Below are 16,300 nucleotides of genomic sequence, written 5' to 3' on the forward strand. Positions count from 1 at the left end.
TTGTCACGTGTTGTGGGGGGTACATGTGCATCTATAACAACACATTTGTAAGCTGATAATGTGATTTGTGTTTTAAATCATGATCTGTTAAGTATGACAATAGTTGAAAAATAAATGTAGTGCTCTCTGAAAGGGGACATACAGTAGGCTATATACCCTTCATATAGATATGCAACAATTTCAGAAACCAAACTATGGTCAGAAAATCATAATATAAGGAAATGAAGTGCATTTGATTCAATCATGTATACATATTTTTTAAGTTACTTTTGTTAGTTTAATAAAACAGTAACCTAGCTAAATTGTAGCCTGCAGGTATATAGAATATGTTGTCTTTTTGCCTGAAAACATTTTAACCTGAAATATTCTTTTTTTATTCTTTTATATTATCCTCCATTGTTCCTGCATATTTGGAATCACTACAAAACGTTTAAGCTGTTTTTTAACTGGTCAAAAGGCACTTGCTCACTTTCCAAAAAAAAGGATTACACTGATGATTTAATAAAATATTAAAAGGTCATCAAAACTCTACAGCGAGTCTACTGTATAATGAATATGGACTCTCTTTGATGTGAGACATGTGCTCTGCACTGCAGACCGGCGTGAAAGCTGTTGAAGTGAAAAGAGGGAGGAGATGAGCAGCAAGGCAGGATAACTGTGAGCAAAGTGGGCACTGTTGTTGGAGACATTTCAGGAGTTCACAATGGTGTCTAGAACAGCGTCCAAGTTTGCCGTTTTGTGCCTGCTGCTCCCGTTTATCCACGCGAACCGGATTATCCCAGAAACACCGGAGCTCCAGAAGTCCGCCATCCCCGGTAAATACACTTCAAGCTGTGCGCGAGTCAGGTGGCCACGAGGGACAGTAGCCTACTCTAGAATTCGTAGTGCAGGATACACTTTATGAACTAGCACACATTTTGACTGCTAAATAGAATTTAGACATTTTTCCTTGATGTTATTTAAGTTATAGCAGTTATAGTAAGTGTAAGAAAATACTGTTTTATAAGTGGAAGTTTTTACAATCATGTAAGCTGGGGACTCGAGTGGGCTTTCTTAGCTGTCCAAATCCATCTGGCAAAGCACCAGCCGCACAACTTTTCTGTCACTGGCTGCTGTGCTACAGAAGTTTGGCATCAGCTTAAAATTAGCATTTTGATGGCAGTTTGCCAAACACAAGGCAAAATTGTCAACCCATCACTGGGGAACTAACTCTCTACTCTTTAATTTTTTAGTGAAATGTGCTCAGATGTAGGCTAATAAGTAACTTAAAGGAGTGAAATAAGTTAATTAGAGCAAAGCAGATTAAAGTTTAGTCTAAAATGCCATTAATCCACAATATGTCCTTACATGAATGATTTAAGGATCTCAGGCCTAATTTAATGTAATATGAGATTTATTCGGCATTGGCAACACTTAACTTCAACCCCTTTATCTATGAGCAGTGTACAAAGCTATAATACATTATATAACTAAGCAGAAACAAGGACATTTTGTCCGTTTATTACAGTACACTGCGAAAAAAAACAAGAATACAGAGATATTATTGCCAGAATATTTCAAGACATGATCCAAATATAAATATATACATAGTGGATATTATTTGATCATAGAGGCAGATTTCATGTTTGGAGCATATCCAACTAAGAATGGGACCCATTATACTGCTAGAATCTGGAGTTTATATGTCATCCCAGATATTATAGCTAGTGATGTGCATCCTACATGGCACAATTATACAAATATAGTTAGGAATTTTGAACTTTGTTTAACCTTGCTGACCCTTGAGTTGAATTGTTAGTGACAGACTGTATTAACCCACGCTCCAAAACTCAAACACACACACACACACACACACACACACACACACACACACACACACACACACACACACACACACACACACACACACACACACACACATCCCGCCAACACATTTGCATTCCGTTGCCATGGTGACGGCAGTAGAGGCACAGTTACTAAATGAGTGTTTCTGTTTTCTTCCAGGGCTCGGGGTGAAGGACCACTCGCAGATTGTTGCCCAGCACAATAGACTGCGCAGCCGAGTCAAACCCATGGCAGCTAACATGCAAAAAATGGTTTGTGGCATACATTGTCTGCTTCTTAAGTGTGTGTTTGAATGGCATGAATGCTGTCACATAAATGTGAGTTTATGGTAGTTTTACACTGTCTCCACGGTAACTGATTCTCACACCAAAGTTTAGTCTTCCTCAGCAGCACATATTTGTCTTTTGTCAAGAGTTACTGTTCTGTAGCTGTAGGCTCTCTCTCTCCCTCCACTCATTGAAGATATTTGGCCATGTGTGGCAAACTTAACCAAAATGCTTTTGAGTTCAAATGACCTTGCAGTTTTGACAACATTCAGGACCAGGAAGGACACTTTCAAAACCACCACAGTATTTGCAGTGGTGGATGAAGTGTTCTGGGGTCTCATTTATAAACGTGGCGTAGGCCTACGCACAAAACAGGGCTGAAAATGAGCGTACGCCACTTCCCACGCAAAGGTTGTGATTTATAAAAAACAAACTTGACGGGAGAATGTGCGGTCCTCAATGCAAACTCTGACCCATGCGTACACACATTTTGGAGACAAAATAGGAATTGGCGACGCAGATGGTGAGGCGGTGAACTGAAGTCAGACTGCAGAGAATAAATGGGAATAAGATTACTCTTAATATTTTCTAGTATTGATGCCTCACGCATATTTTTTCACTCCATATCATCCACGTTACCATGAAGATGAAATCTAACAGTGTTATTTGCGCTTGTACTAAGTTATAACTGTTCCACAAACACCTTCAACTCAAATCTTAAATAAAAAACGGAGTGCAGGAGGAGGAGATGACCCGACTCCATGGAATACAGGATAGCATCAAATACCCTACCATTGGATAACGGCAGAGCACAGTGTAAATAACTAAACTGCATATATCATCAAATGTCAAAGACTGAAAATACAGCCGTTACGCTCTCGCGCAATCGTTACCCTTAATTTCCTCGTTATCAGTCCGAACTTTAATACTGTTTGTGACAAAACCTGCATGAAGAAAAGTGTGTTATCCTATTACACTTTCTTTCGTCTTCAAATTGTATCTCGGGGTGGGGGATACCACTAATTGATGCTGTGTTGGCAAGGTGTTAACAATCACAATAGGTTGTAAACATATACTGCAGTGAACCCGTGCGTAATGCTGCATGATGGCACTGCTGGCCCTGCAGGAGGACTACGCTAATGGAAGAATCAGGAGAAAAAGAGACTTCAGGGACCATGACGATGACTGGCTTATATGCCGATTTAGATTTTCTAAAGCTGAGCTCTTGGATCTATGTACTGAATTGGGTCCAGTAGAGAGGGCAACGCACCGGAACTGTGCCATCCCGGTCCAAATACAGGTACTCGACACTCTGGGGGCAACCGGCTGTTTCCAGAGGGAAATGGCAGACAGCTAAGTGTTTTTAAAAAAAAAAATATTATATATAATCTTCACTAAGGCTTGTTTGGATATAATATACAGTTCTGTTAATACGTCTGGTATATCGAAGCTGTCCCCGAGTGCCGTAATGCCTGCCGTTTAGGACGTATTATTAATAAATGTAGTTATTGATCATGTTTCCCTACACTATGAAGATCTTGTAGTGGACCTACTACCAGGAGTGGGGTTCGAACCCACGAGGGCTTTTGCCCATTGGATCTTAAGTCCAACGCCTTAACCACTCGGCCATCCTGGTGATAGTTTCCCTATACTACCGCCAGTCATCATGATACAGCGTAACAACTGCCAGGGTCATTCATATACTGATCAGCATTCATGAGGTGCTTTGTATTGACTATTTATGGTTAAAAATAGGCGTGTACAGGGCGGGATAAGAGGCTGATCCACGTACGCACACTTGTAGGAAATCTCTGATTCATAAAGGGAACATTGCTTACATTTTGTGCTTTTAGGCGCACGTACTAAGGATCCTACGCACAGTTTTATAAATGAGACCGCTGATCTTTTACTTAACTAAAAGTAGCAATACTACCTTGCAAAATACTCTGTTACAAGTAAAAGTCCTTCATTCAAAATCATGCTAAAGCAAAAGTACAAAATAATTAGTATTAAAATTAACTTAAAGTAACGAAAGTAAAAGTACTTATTATGCAGAAAGGCCCATTTCAGATTCATATATCATATTTCTGGATATTAATTAGTGATGCATTAATGTTTGTCACTTTAATGTTGTAGCTGGTTAAGGTATGGATATGTTTGATAACTCTATATACTGCTGAGTAGCTTAATCTATTAAATCATAATGTATTAGTTGATTTACAATTTGTATTAATAATGTGAATCTGCAAAGTAACTAAATCTGTCAGATACATGTAGTGGAGTGAAAAGTACAATATTTGTCTCCGAAATGTAGTAGGAGTAGCAGAATAAAGTAGCATAAAATGGAAATACTCAAGTAAAGGGCAATTTGTGTCACAGCAGGCATAAAACTTTAAAACATAGATACATATAAAAAGCACACAGAATACACAGCAGATTATAGTATGGCATACAGTACATCAATTATACGTCAGGCAAGACATATCATCACCCTATCATCAACAACAACAAGCTACACGTACAGCTTGCACTGTTACTGTCATCCTATCTTCCTCATCTTCCTCATCTTCCTCATCTTCCTCATCATCATCATCATCATCATCATCATCATCATCATCGACAACAACTCAACAACTCACAAAATCACTAAACAAAGGCATGGATAAAGGTTTCTAGTTGAACTGTCTTCCTCTGTGGTGTTAATAGTCCCAACAGTGTGAAATAATAGTGTTAGTGCATCATTTGTTTTGCTCTGCTGCAGGCTGAGTGATAGTGGACAGTCAGAACAAAGCCAAAACCAATTAGCTGCGTGTGGGATTGTGATGGTCGCACAGTGAAATGATACCAATTCTTTAATTTCTTTCTTTTTTCTTTTTTTACCAGAATAAGAATGAAACTAAGCAACATTTTAATTTGTTACTCTTTTAGTACTGATGATCAACACACATAGGTGAAATACTGTACACAAAATGCAATCATAAATTTGACAGAGCAGTTAGAGGGTTCAAGTGTTGCTGAATGTGCAGCAATTCTTAATATTCATTTGTGACTCAGGTTCTCTAATCCTGCCCTCTGCAAAACACCCCAGCTACAGTAAATCCTCTCCCTATCGTATTTCATCTATTGCTTCGCCATACAGTACTTATCTGCGAAACTGTCTCGCATGCATGTGATTATGACGGAGCGGTAACGGTGGATAATGGAATTCACAATGCATTAGCTATCCTCCGGGCCTAATAGGAGATTTGTGCCAGGGCAAACTGTCACTTTGTCATAGATTACATCCTCAAAGCCACTCGAACAGACTGAGCCCCCTTTCTTCGACTGCTCTTCAGCCTCGTAGAACTGTTCTCAACTGATAAGGCAGTAATGAGAAAAAGAGGAAGTGGATAATAATTCTGCATTCTCAACTCTGCTATTACAGGTAATTTCCCGACAAAAACCCTCAGAGCAAGCTTTGCCAAGCTGAAGAGGCATATTAAAGAGCTTTACTGATAAACGTTAAGAGGCTCAAGGCTCCGGCTGTGTTTGTGAATGTCTGAATAAGGCTTTTTTCACATAGGAACTAACCAGTAAGCATCGTGGTGAGATTGTGTTGAAGTGATTATAATATAGACCTTTAGGCTTTGCTTTCAGGGTGAGATAAATGACCAATATTTTAGGAATGAATGATGCTCCTCCCTTTCGTACCCCTGTCTGCAGGGTTTCTTTGAGTTCTTGAGAAAGTATAATGAGGTCACACAGACAGAAATTAAAGTACTTACTTTTGATATGTAAAGCATGACTTCTGTTTGTGAGATTGTATTTTATTAATCTCTCTCAGAACTTATCACGCTCCAGCACTTCATTGTAACGCAGTTAGGTTGGAAAAACAGATCTGCAGAGCTTCACAGTAAAATATGGAGCACTTTATTGATTTAGCTAATTTGGTACACAACAGTGAGCAGTTGTTGATAGTGCCACAAAGATAGATAGACGCATAAACTCTAATTTTTCCTAATGAGACATTCAAATCTCACAGCAGATACAACATGACATGCTTTGAAATGAAATGTCATAGATGAACTATTGCCCGGTGACCTCTGGTGGCATCAAAGTGTGAGCCGATGACTTTGGCTGGCTGACATCAGAGAGCAGAGTGAACAATGATCTCAGGGGGCGCTTCGCCTTCCTACACCACACATCAGTGTCATACCTCTGATGTTGTTTCTCCAAACTCTGTCTAACCGTACAGAAAAAGACATTTGATTAGATTATTTAGAGGTTCCATTCATTGCTTCTTTAACCTAAAAGAGAGCCTACTTGTTCAAGAGTGTACCACTTTCTAATAAGGTACCATGTATGAAGGGTTTATAAGTAACTAAACCTTTCTTATGATACATATACAGACTCCAGAGGTCCCATCCCAACTGTTTAGCTGCAGAGTTCAGACATCTTTTCAACAAAACAAGGTGGTTTTTATGGAAGCCCATTTTCTCCATTGGAGGCAGAGAGACCAAAGTAATATAAACCCTCCGTTAAACTCCCATTGAGAAACAAGTTGACCACACAAAATGTCAAAGTAACAGAGCGTTACTGGGATTAAGAACGGTAATTACAGAATTTCCACCTTTCACTATAAATTACTGAAAAATATATCACATTTCTGCAATTGGTTACTAAATAATGCGTTATTATCCAACACTACTCCTACTAATCTACAAAGCATTAGTAAATTATGTACTAACCCCTGATGATGCTATTATTTACAATTGATAAACCCTAAATTAAGTGTATCTTATTAGAAAGTGCTACCCAAAAAAGTTTAAAACTAATCAGTCAGAGGTGTAATACCATAAAATTAAAGATGGTGAAAAAGTGAGAAAGTTGAAATGCAAAAATGACAATCTTTCAACTTCAGTTAATTCAACTTCACAAAATTGTTTCATTTCATTCATTTAGTATACGTAGCATGTTTTCATACAATGCTGTTGACTCTCTCCACAAGCGGCACTACCAATACTCAGTGGCGTGTGATGGTGTGTTAACGCCCTCCTGAAGTCAATGACCATCTCCCTAGTTTTATCGACATTTAGATGGAGGTTGTGTAAGCTGCACCATGATGTTAGCTCCTCTACCTCCCTCCTGTATGCAGACACATCATCATTGCTGATCAAACCCACCACTGTCATGTCATCAGCAAACTTTATATGATTGGTGTTGAAACGGGCAGAGCAGTCATGTATGAGCAGGCTGAACAGCAGGGGGCTCAAGACACACAGGCTTGGGGTGACCCTGTGCTCACCAAGATGGTTTTCGAAGTGCGTCTGTCCACCCTGACTCTCTGCTGTCTCTGCGACAGGAGTACTACAGCAAATTTGGCCGAGTGATTGAAGTTTGTGTGTTGTTTATTTGAATCAACCACTGCAAATCTTGGAAAATGTGCCACTTAGTGAAGTGTTTATACGAGTGCGTAGCACACAATGAGTGTCAGTCTGTGTTTGTTGGCCCTGCCATGGACTGGCAGCTTGCCCAAAGGTGTCTCTCTGCCTGTTGCCTGCTGTACTCTAAGACTGGCTGCGACCCCTGAAAAGGATTAAGCGGGTAAAGAAAATCACTCATGCACTATTAGGAATGACCTTCATGCGAAAGAGTTTTTCCTTTCATCCAGTTTTAATCAGTATCTACAAAGTACAATATGACCTTCCTTAATGTTCAAAACTGGCCAGTGCAACCCACCCCAAAAACATATTATCATTTCCTTTACATAAATAAAGACATTTAATATCAACATAAGTTGATGCTTAAAAGGCACAAATTGAATGCAGAAAAGTATGTTTAACGTTCAAAATTTCAATTTTGCTTAAAAGTGGAGATCTCAACCCCCCCCAATGTTGAACCCAAAGTTTCCCCCTGAACAGACCCCACTAATATATTTTGTTAAATAAATGAGTTGATGATGGAATTATTGATTTGATTGCTAACTAATTATTAATTTAAATAAATAATTGATTATTCATTATTTATGTGGAATTGGCTAGGACTCACTTAAATGAATGTAATGTAATAAATAAATAAATTAGAATTTCCTTCGTTAAAGTCCCAGGAATGTGGTGTGGGTGTGAATGCTGTGACAAGTATTAATCTAATCTGACAGAATTGATAACAGAATATGACAAATATACTCTGAAGGTTTGTTGGACCCCAATACTGAAAAGTATACAGGAAGAGTTGAAAACCTTTGATTTTTATCAAACAGGTCTGCTTTTAAACAAGTTTAAAAAAAAATACAGAGAACGCTTCTGAAACACAAAGGTAGAAAAATAGGTATTACGGTAATGTTTTTCAGACTACAGTCAGTGTGCTGGTCAGTAGTAGACCTCCCCTGTCTGCATGTAAGATCCTGACAGAGAGGGCTAAAATATGTGCAACAAAATTACATTTTCCCTTGAAGGAGTTTTACTGTAATTGTTAAAAATGAAAGATGTGTAATGATATCATTAAATATTATTATTGTCTTTATAGGAGTGGAATGAGAAGTTGGCGTTACTTGCAAAGGAGAGGGCAGCATCGTGTCACACAGATTCGCCTCCTCAACACTCCTCATCTTTCAGACACGTTGGCTGGAACACACATCTCTCTGCTTATGGTGTCACATCATTTTCTGATGCCATTCACTCTTGGTTTGAGGAGGGGAAAGATTTTCTCTACTTGAGTGGGCAATGTAGGGAGAACGCCACCTGTCAACACTATACACAGGTATTACCAAGCAGATACAAACTGTACCTATGTTTGTGTGGAGTCATACTTACTACAGACGCCTCACAGACATTCATATTTGTGTTTTTTCTTTAAAAGTGCTGATGTAGTGTGTCCAACCTTGTGTTGTTGTGTAGTTGGTGTGGGCCTCTTCGGGTCACGTGGGCTGTGCCAGCCAGCTGTGTCTGAGAGAAGGAGACCTCTGGGAGATGTTTGTCTGTGCATATTACCCTGGGTAACAATTACACACTTTTGAAATGAAATGTTAAATTTATCTGGGAACAGCATATAATAAAAGTGGCAAATTAATGTAATACTTTAAAAAAAAATAACAAACTGTTTTATCTGTAATCCAGCTCACAAATCGTTATGCTTGTTGAAAACAGGTCAATACCGATATGAAAGGTCAATACTAATTTCCAGGGAGTCCTTGGTACATATTAAAAAGATAATATTAATACAACTACCTGTGTGAAGGCTTTAGAATGTGTTTATTGTAAAATCAAGTCCCTGTTCTGTGTGGCTATTTTATTTGACATTTTGAACATTAATGTGCTTTTAGCCCCCCTGCTGCTACTCTAGATCTTGTGTGATTTTGTGTCTTTTAGTTTATGTGTTCTGTAGTATATATTTGTGTTGATGCAGGGGTAACTGGGAGGTGAATGGTCAGCTGGTGATGCCTTATAAGACGGGCCTGTACTGCTCTCTCTGCACCTCTTCCATGTCTGGCTGCTTTAGACTGTGGGACCATGTAGGTGGATTATGTGGTAAGACATTGGTATGTCATACTTATTGTATTTTCAAGGGATAAAAATGGAATTTACCACAACTACTACTACCTCCAAATTTGTTATGTCCATTACGCTCCTCAAGGCCATTTCTCATCTACCATCAATGTTATGTTTCGTTCACTGTTTCTACCAGTTATTTTAAATGCAGGTTTGCCATTCGTGAAGCATTTTGTGTGTTCCATGGTATTCTGCCTATATCATTCAACTAGAATCACAGTTCGGCTGTGGTGATTTTGACAACTTATTTGGGTAAAAAAAGTTTTCAAGATGCTCATATTGCATGTGCGTTGGTTTTGTGTGCGTTTGGTGGTGTGCCTGTATTTGTTGTCAGAGATTCCGAAGAATCCGTGTCGAATGAGCTGTGGTCAGCACGGCCATCTTAACATCTCATCCTGCAAGTGCACGTGTGACCCGGGCTTTACTGGACGCCTGTGCCAGGGTACCTCTCATCAACATCAAGTGTAGTAGTATTGAGATTGTATACATATTGCTATCAGGCATCATTTAATTGGTCTGTTTTCTTGAATGTTCTTAGCGGAGAGGCAGGTTTCACTGTACCACGTGTCTGTTTTTCAGTACGGTGCAGTGTGCAGTGTGTACACGGTCGTTTCAAAGAAGAAGAATGCTCTTGCTTGTGTGATGTTGGCTATGGTGGTACTGAGTGTGCAGGTACGTGCAGTGTGCTTCTTTGTGTTTCATATAACTCAGCAATTTGTACTCCTAGACACAGGAATGGTTTCAACACACATCCTGACGAAATTCATTTGGTTGCTGCTACATTCTGTCTTTATCTTAAGGGATGCCACGTTTGGTTACGTGACGAAAACACGGTGAAAGCACCAGCTGATTGACTTGTTAATGGTGTCAACAAAGACCATTTAGCAGTAATGACATTTGCAGTATATATCAAGTAGTGGGACAGTTTTACACCTTACTCTGTAAATTATATTTCTGTGCATCAGAAATTCTGTTTCAATAGGCAACAGAATTATTTCCTGTAACTTGATTTGGGTTTCTTTTATTAATCTCCCCGGCAACGTGACATCATGACTTTGCGTAAACATACACGCCACTTTCTAAAGCCAAGTGGCTTTGTATGTAGTGTACGTATTTTGAACTATCCGTGTGTATGTCTACGCCGCGTGTATGTCTACCGTATACAGCACGTTGCATTTATTATATCTACGCCGTATTGACAATGAGGACATACGTCATGGTAGCTTGCTGTCACGTGACGATTTGGGAGGTGTCTGAGCCCGCCCACCATTCGGTTGCCGGGGACAACAGTGTAAGAGCGACACAGAGACGCGGGTTGGGTTTAGGAAAAGAAGAAAGCGACGGCTGAGTTTAGGAAATGCGACACACGGGACACGATCCCCGGTCTCCTGGGTGAAAGTCCTGTGTTTGACCCATCCACCACCCCGACCAACCTCCCTACGCGGATTTTCGCCCTTTCATACTGCTCGCTACGGCGTAAATTCACACGCAATCGCAAGTTATATGTAAGTCAATGGAGGCCAAAGGGCGTTGATTAATACGCTAAAAAGCGAGTATGTGTCTTGATAACATGCCCAAAATGGCATACGAATTGGCGTGTCATACATACGACACTTCATGAGATCAGTCTGTCCCTGGACATAATTCTGCAAATTTCATTAACATTTACATGTGTAAAGGCTTAAATGATTACAACACATTTAAGTCTGTTCATTGTACCTGAGCCATAATGCATGGTCAGCATCATTATTGTTAATTTTTGGCATATTTTGGTGGCTTGTGTACCAACAGAGAAAGTGCAGTTTCCCTTCCACAGCTGTGATGTGATGATAGATGGTGATTGCTTCATGGTGTCATCAGAAGCTGATACCTACTATGGAGCCAAGAGTCACTGTCAGGTGAGAGACAGGTGTGTGTTGCCCTCTGAGAGAGTAAGACAAGCTCTACAGCCATTGTACCTCATATATATCTACATACGAGGACTTACATTCTGCTTTCAGTGTGACTATTTCTTTTGTTTACTTCATCAGGAACGAGCAGGTATTCTAGCTCAGATCCACAATCAGAAGGTTCAGGACATCCTGGCGTTTTATCTCAGTCAGCTGGAGACGAGCAACAAGGTCACCAACTCTGACTTTGCGACACGAAATTTCTGGATTGGTACAGTCTTTCATCTTGTTTCATTCATTCATTCAAATAAATGTTTTCTAACACCGGGAAGTACTACCAGATTAGATTGCAGGCTGTGCTGTCCTTTGGACCATATGTACTACCAGGTGGAAGTAAAAAACAGCAATGTTTTCACTTCATAGGTTTGACATATAAGCCTCTGAAAGACTCATTTCGCTGGGACACAGGAGAGATCCCTAGATTCAGCAGCTTTGCCTTTGGGCAACCTGACAACCAAGGGTAAGAGACACATTTACTAACAGACATTAACTACTGCAGAGTACATCATAAACAGAGACGGCCAAGTGAAATGGAGCTAAACAAACAAACAAAACACAGATCATCTGAAAGGTAGAAAATTACTTTTTTCGTTGGGCTTTTTTTTTTTTTATCTACAGATGTGACGCTTTTGGATCTACAACATGCATGACTTGAAGACTACTGCAAGAGCTACATACTGTAGTTTGGTCTTTCATTAGTTTTCATGTTAAAATTACATTATCCACTGTCTCAAATAAATTACATTTTATATATGGACGAACCAGGACACTGATGTTGGCTGACCTGCAAAGTTTACTCTGACCACTAGATGTCTCTCTCTTTCTGTGTCTCCTTCACTACATTCCTCTGTTCTATCTATCTATCTATCTATCTATCTATCTATCTATCTATCTATCTATCTATCTATCTATCTATCTATCTATCTATCAATAATAATCAATTTCACAATAAACTATTATATCAGTAAGAACTACTTTTAAACATGTAGTCATGCATAAATGTCTATACTAATGTCTGATTTCTATTGTGAGACTGAATCTATTTGGCCACATTTAAAAATCTGTGTTTGTTTGCTTTGTGAGTTTCTATAGTAAAAACTACAAAATCCTCTGTTTCATACCACTTCATCAGAAATTCAAACAAACAAAACTGGTCTGACATTTTTTCCCGATTTAACTTTACAGTAAAGCTTTCTAATCAGTAGACACTCCCTTACTCCTTCTCTGTCTAGCTTTGGAAACTGTGTCGAGCTGCAGGCGTCAAGTGCCTTTAACTGGAACGACCAGCGATGTAAAACGCAGAACCGATACATTTGCCTGCATGGTAAGGCTCCTTCTGTGAGAGGGTGGATGAAAGTGTTGAGGCGATGAAGGTTGAGTTCTCTTTTATACAAATGACCACCCAATGTGATCGCCCTAAAAATGTGACGTTTGATATAGGCGATTATAGGAATTAAGAATAGTTAACACTTGCCATTCTCGACTTTGGGCACAAAACCAAATAGCTTATCACTGATAGCGTTGCTTTTTCTCTTGCCTCTGAAAACTTGGTTGGTTGGCTGCATTTTTTCATGTCCACAGTTGATTTGCTAGGGAGACTGGCTTGTCCTGTTGTATTTCCCTCTAAACTTGGCATGCTACTGTATGTCCAGCTGCAACTGATGCGCAAAACCACCAGGCTCTGAACTTCATGGTGAAACAGATCTGTCCCCTGAAACTGTGAAGCTCGTACCATTAGAACAGGATTCACTGCAGCTGATATGTGTGCCCCGACCTCAATTTTCCTTGCCTGAGTATGATTGGTGCTGATGGTGGTGACTGGCCATTCTGGGAAAGGTGCAGAGGGATCCTGGGAGGTGGCTGACCTATTCCCCAGTAACATAGATTCTGAGTGACTTCTGCAGCCTGTTTCCAGTCATGTTCGGACATTTTTACTACCAGAAACCACCATCAACTTCTCAAGGTATAATACCTTTTAGCAAAAAAAAATTTTCTTTCATTCATCTTTCAATTTTACATCCAACAAGACTATCCAACTGATGAATGGAAGTTTACTATTCTCTCAACATTTAGGTCCAGTTTGGTCCACCAACTTCTTTTTTTTAATTGATAATTTTGGAGCATTGTATGCCATTATTAGAGATGACAATAGAGAATATCAGAGATGCTGTGGTTTGTGGTCAGTGCCTTAACCCCTAAACCAAGTAGGCACCCTAGTCCACCAACTCCTGAGAAAAATATGTGGGTGTTTGACTTTTTTTGGAGAGAGATATGAGACTTAGTCACAAAGTAAACGTGAAGGCCAGAAAACTAAAACAGTGAATCAAAAGTGCCGCCTGCAGACTTGGGTTGTCAGTTCAGCGTTATAAGTAAGTCTTTCACATTACACATTGATTTAATTCGGCGTTTAATGTAAAAAATATATCCTATTAGAGCTTTACAGTGTTTTTTATTTGTTTAGATAGAAGCACCTGCTGTGGTCTACTGTGTCCAGACAATTAGTATTACCTATTTCACAGCCTCTGTCACTGATAATCACAGCAGGGTGATGTCTAAAATGTTAATCCAGTGTGTCCACAACATTGAAAGATCTATGTGATCCTGCCTACACATTCAAACATGGCACTCAGTCTAAATCAATGAAACTCAATTCCTCGCCATCCAGAGCCTTTGAGCGATCAATATGCGTCAGCTCCACAAAGGCCAGTGTTTAGACACACACATTCCACTTACATTGATCGTAAGGAATGAGACGGTGGCAGATATTTAGTTTTATCCACTTGAGTGCATCTTTGCAAGTGGTTGATGTGTAATCTGGTATTGATCACTTATAGCTGAATGAGCGATCTACTTTGAATGCTGTCAGAATGACTTTTTTAAAACCGGCTTTTTGAAGACCTCTTAATGTCTTTCTCTTTGTAGTTTGTGTTAGTGTAAAACAGGACTAGCAGATCATGATCAAGAGAGGGTTTAAGGGTTGGATAATATATCAGATGTAGTTAATCTGTAGTAGTATAGAGGTCATTAACAAAGCTAAACCTATGTGAATATCCTTACATCAATCATTTTCCCATCCTTCCTCTCGAGAAATAAAAGCAACCTTTCACTGAAGCAACAAAGAGTAAAATGCATAAATTCAGCTGATTATAAGAATACAGAGCCCTCCTTCTCCCATCAGATTAATTTCTGGTCTTCATTGCTGTGTTGTGTTAATTGGTGATAAAAGGATAAGTGGCTATCACACAGCCCGAGGCAGACACTAAGCTATGTTTCTCCAGAGTACTGTGTGTTTCCATATGCATTAAAATGAGTTTTACATTATTAACAGTTTCATCACTGCCACATTTCAGTAGAATTGAAGAATTATTGGGGATTTATAAACACACTTAACGGTTTTCCTTTGTTTGGTGCTTTTGTGCTCAACATGCCAAATTCCATGCATATTTGCATTTTTTCTAAAGGTTGTGTGTGTTTGTGTGTTTTTCACAGCTGCAGAGCACATTGCCCGGTGGGAGGATGGCAGGTGACCTGGATTTCTCAAAGGGGTGAAAATAGGTGTGCAGTATGTGTTAAATGTTGGTTGGTACAATGGCCACTAATGTTTTTTTTTTTTCCAATTATTGTACACAGATCAGTGTAGTTTAGATGTACTTGATATACTGTACATGTTTGAATGTGTAATGCGAATGTGTAAAGGGTTCTACGTTACTTAGAAAATTTGTTGTTTCACTCTTACGTTTAAGATATTAGTTTCCACTTTAAACAACACATTTTAGATTTTCCCTTCTGCAAGTTAACAGTGCTTCGACATGATGCTTAATCATCCTCAAACATCTCATGTCACGTCACATGCACCTGGCTCACACTGCGTTCACAAAAAACAGGCTGGTCAGGTTTGTTTACTTGTTGAATATTAAAATGAGCTCTAATGTACCCTATACGGTCAGCTTGAAGAAATAGTTCAAACATTTTTGGGGAATTACGTTTATTTAGTTGTTTACTGAGAATTAGACAGATCGATACCACTCTCTTTACAGTAAATATGGGGCAGCAGCCAGTTAGCATAGTTTAGCATAACTGACCTTGTTTCCAATCTTTATGCTAAACTAAACTAACCATCCTGTGGGTTCAGCCTCATATTAGTGAGTTGTATCAATGGCATCTTTGGAAACTTTGAGCTCTTCAGCCTACTAGAAAATGTAATTGCTGTTGATGAACAATGTGTGGCTGCACAACATGCATTTGTAATGACTGAGCTACTGATGGATCAAAGGGACTGGCCACACAGTGTGTCACTACTGTATATGAGATTTGCCATGTAATAAACTTTTTTTTTGCTGATGTGGTGGTACATGCCTTTGGCTGCTTTTCTAAACAAAGTATCAGTCCTGAATGTGTTTGTGTGTGTGTCTGCCTGTGAGTGTGTACTGTATGTGTAAATCTTCGCCTGAGACGCGACGCTCGCGTAGCTTCCTGCTGTTCTCATGGTGCCCCCTGATAAGCTGGTGCTGCAGAGGGTTTCAGAATGGCGCTAGTGGCAGTGGAATTAGCTTCCATTGTCATGATAATGACAGTGATACTCTTGCCCCGTCCAACTCAGACCAGCCATTGTATGGAAACAGGAATGCAATTTCTCCTGCAGCGGCAACCGACAATCCTCTATGAGAGTGAAAGGTCCCTAAATGACTCTCCATTCAGATGAGGCTGAGGGGCC

At 39.5% G+C, this 16,300-nt stretch overlaps 1 protein-coding gene and 1 non-coding gene across 3 annotated transcripts; one reads left to right on the forward strand and one right to left on the reverse strand.

Moving 5' to 3' along the window:
* The first annotated feature begins 619 nt into the window (after nt 1-619).
* On the forward strand, nt 620-15,927 carry LOC120555476 (C-type lectin domain family 18 member A-like). Of its 2 annotated transcripts, XM_039794176.1 has the most exons (12): nt 622-815; nt 2,005-2,096; nt 8,616-8,849; nt 8,987-9,084; nt 9,495-9,616; nt 9,972-10,079; nt 10,217-10,309; nt 11,429-11,535; nt 11,668-11,797; nt 11,950-12,046; nt 12,819-12,910; nt 15,076-15,927. In XM_039794176.1, the coding sequence occupies exons 1-12, from the start codon at nt 704-706 to the stop codon at nt 15,111-15,113; spliced, it is 1,323 nt and encodes a 440-aa protein (XP_039650110.1). In that variant the 5' UTR covers nt 622-703; the 3' UTR covers nt 15,114-15,927. The 2 variants fall into 2 exon arrangements, with proteins under 2 accessions (XP_039650111.1, XP_039650110.1); XM_039794177.1 differs by lacking the exons at nt 12,819-12,910; nt 15,076-15,927 and adding an exon at nt 12,205-12,419 and having other exon boundaries at nt 620-815.
* On the reverse strand, nt 3,665-3,747 carry trnal-uaa. The gene has a single exon. It is a non-coding gene; the product is annotated as a tRNA-Leu (tRNA).
* Nucleotides 15,928-16,300: the final 373 nt, after the last annotated feature.

This window comes from Perca fluviatilis, chromosome 3 (genome assembly GCF_010015445.1).
Source record: "Perca fluviatilis chromosome 3, GENO_Pfluv_1.0, whole genome shotgun sequence".
In the NCBI taxonomy this organism is placed as follows: Eukaryota; Metazoa; Chordata; class Actinopteri; order Perciformes; family Percidae; genus Perca; species Perca fluviatilis.

Excerpts from the sequence above, each read along its gene's own strand:
- LOC120555476 (XM_039794176.1), top strand. The coding sequence starts at position 704 with ATGGTGTCTAGAACAGCGTCCAAGTTTGCCGTTTTGTGCCTGCTGCTC. Across the intron at positions 9,617-9,971 it reads CCATGTAGGTGGATTATGTG|AGATTCCGAAGAATCCGTGT; the intron begins GTAAGACATTGG and ends ATTTGTTGTCAG. Across the intron at positions 12,047-12,818 it reads GGGCAACCTGACAACCAAGG|CTTTGGAAACTGTGTCGAGC; the intron begins GTAAGAGACACA and ends TTCTCTGTCTAG.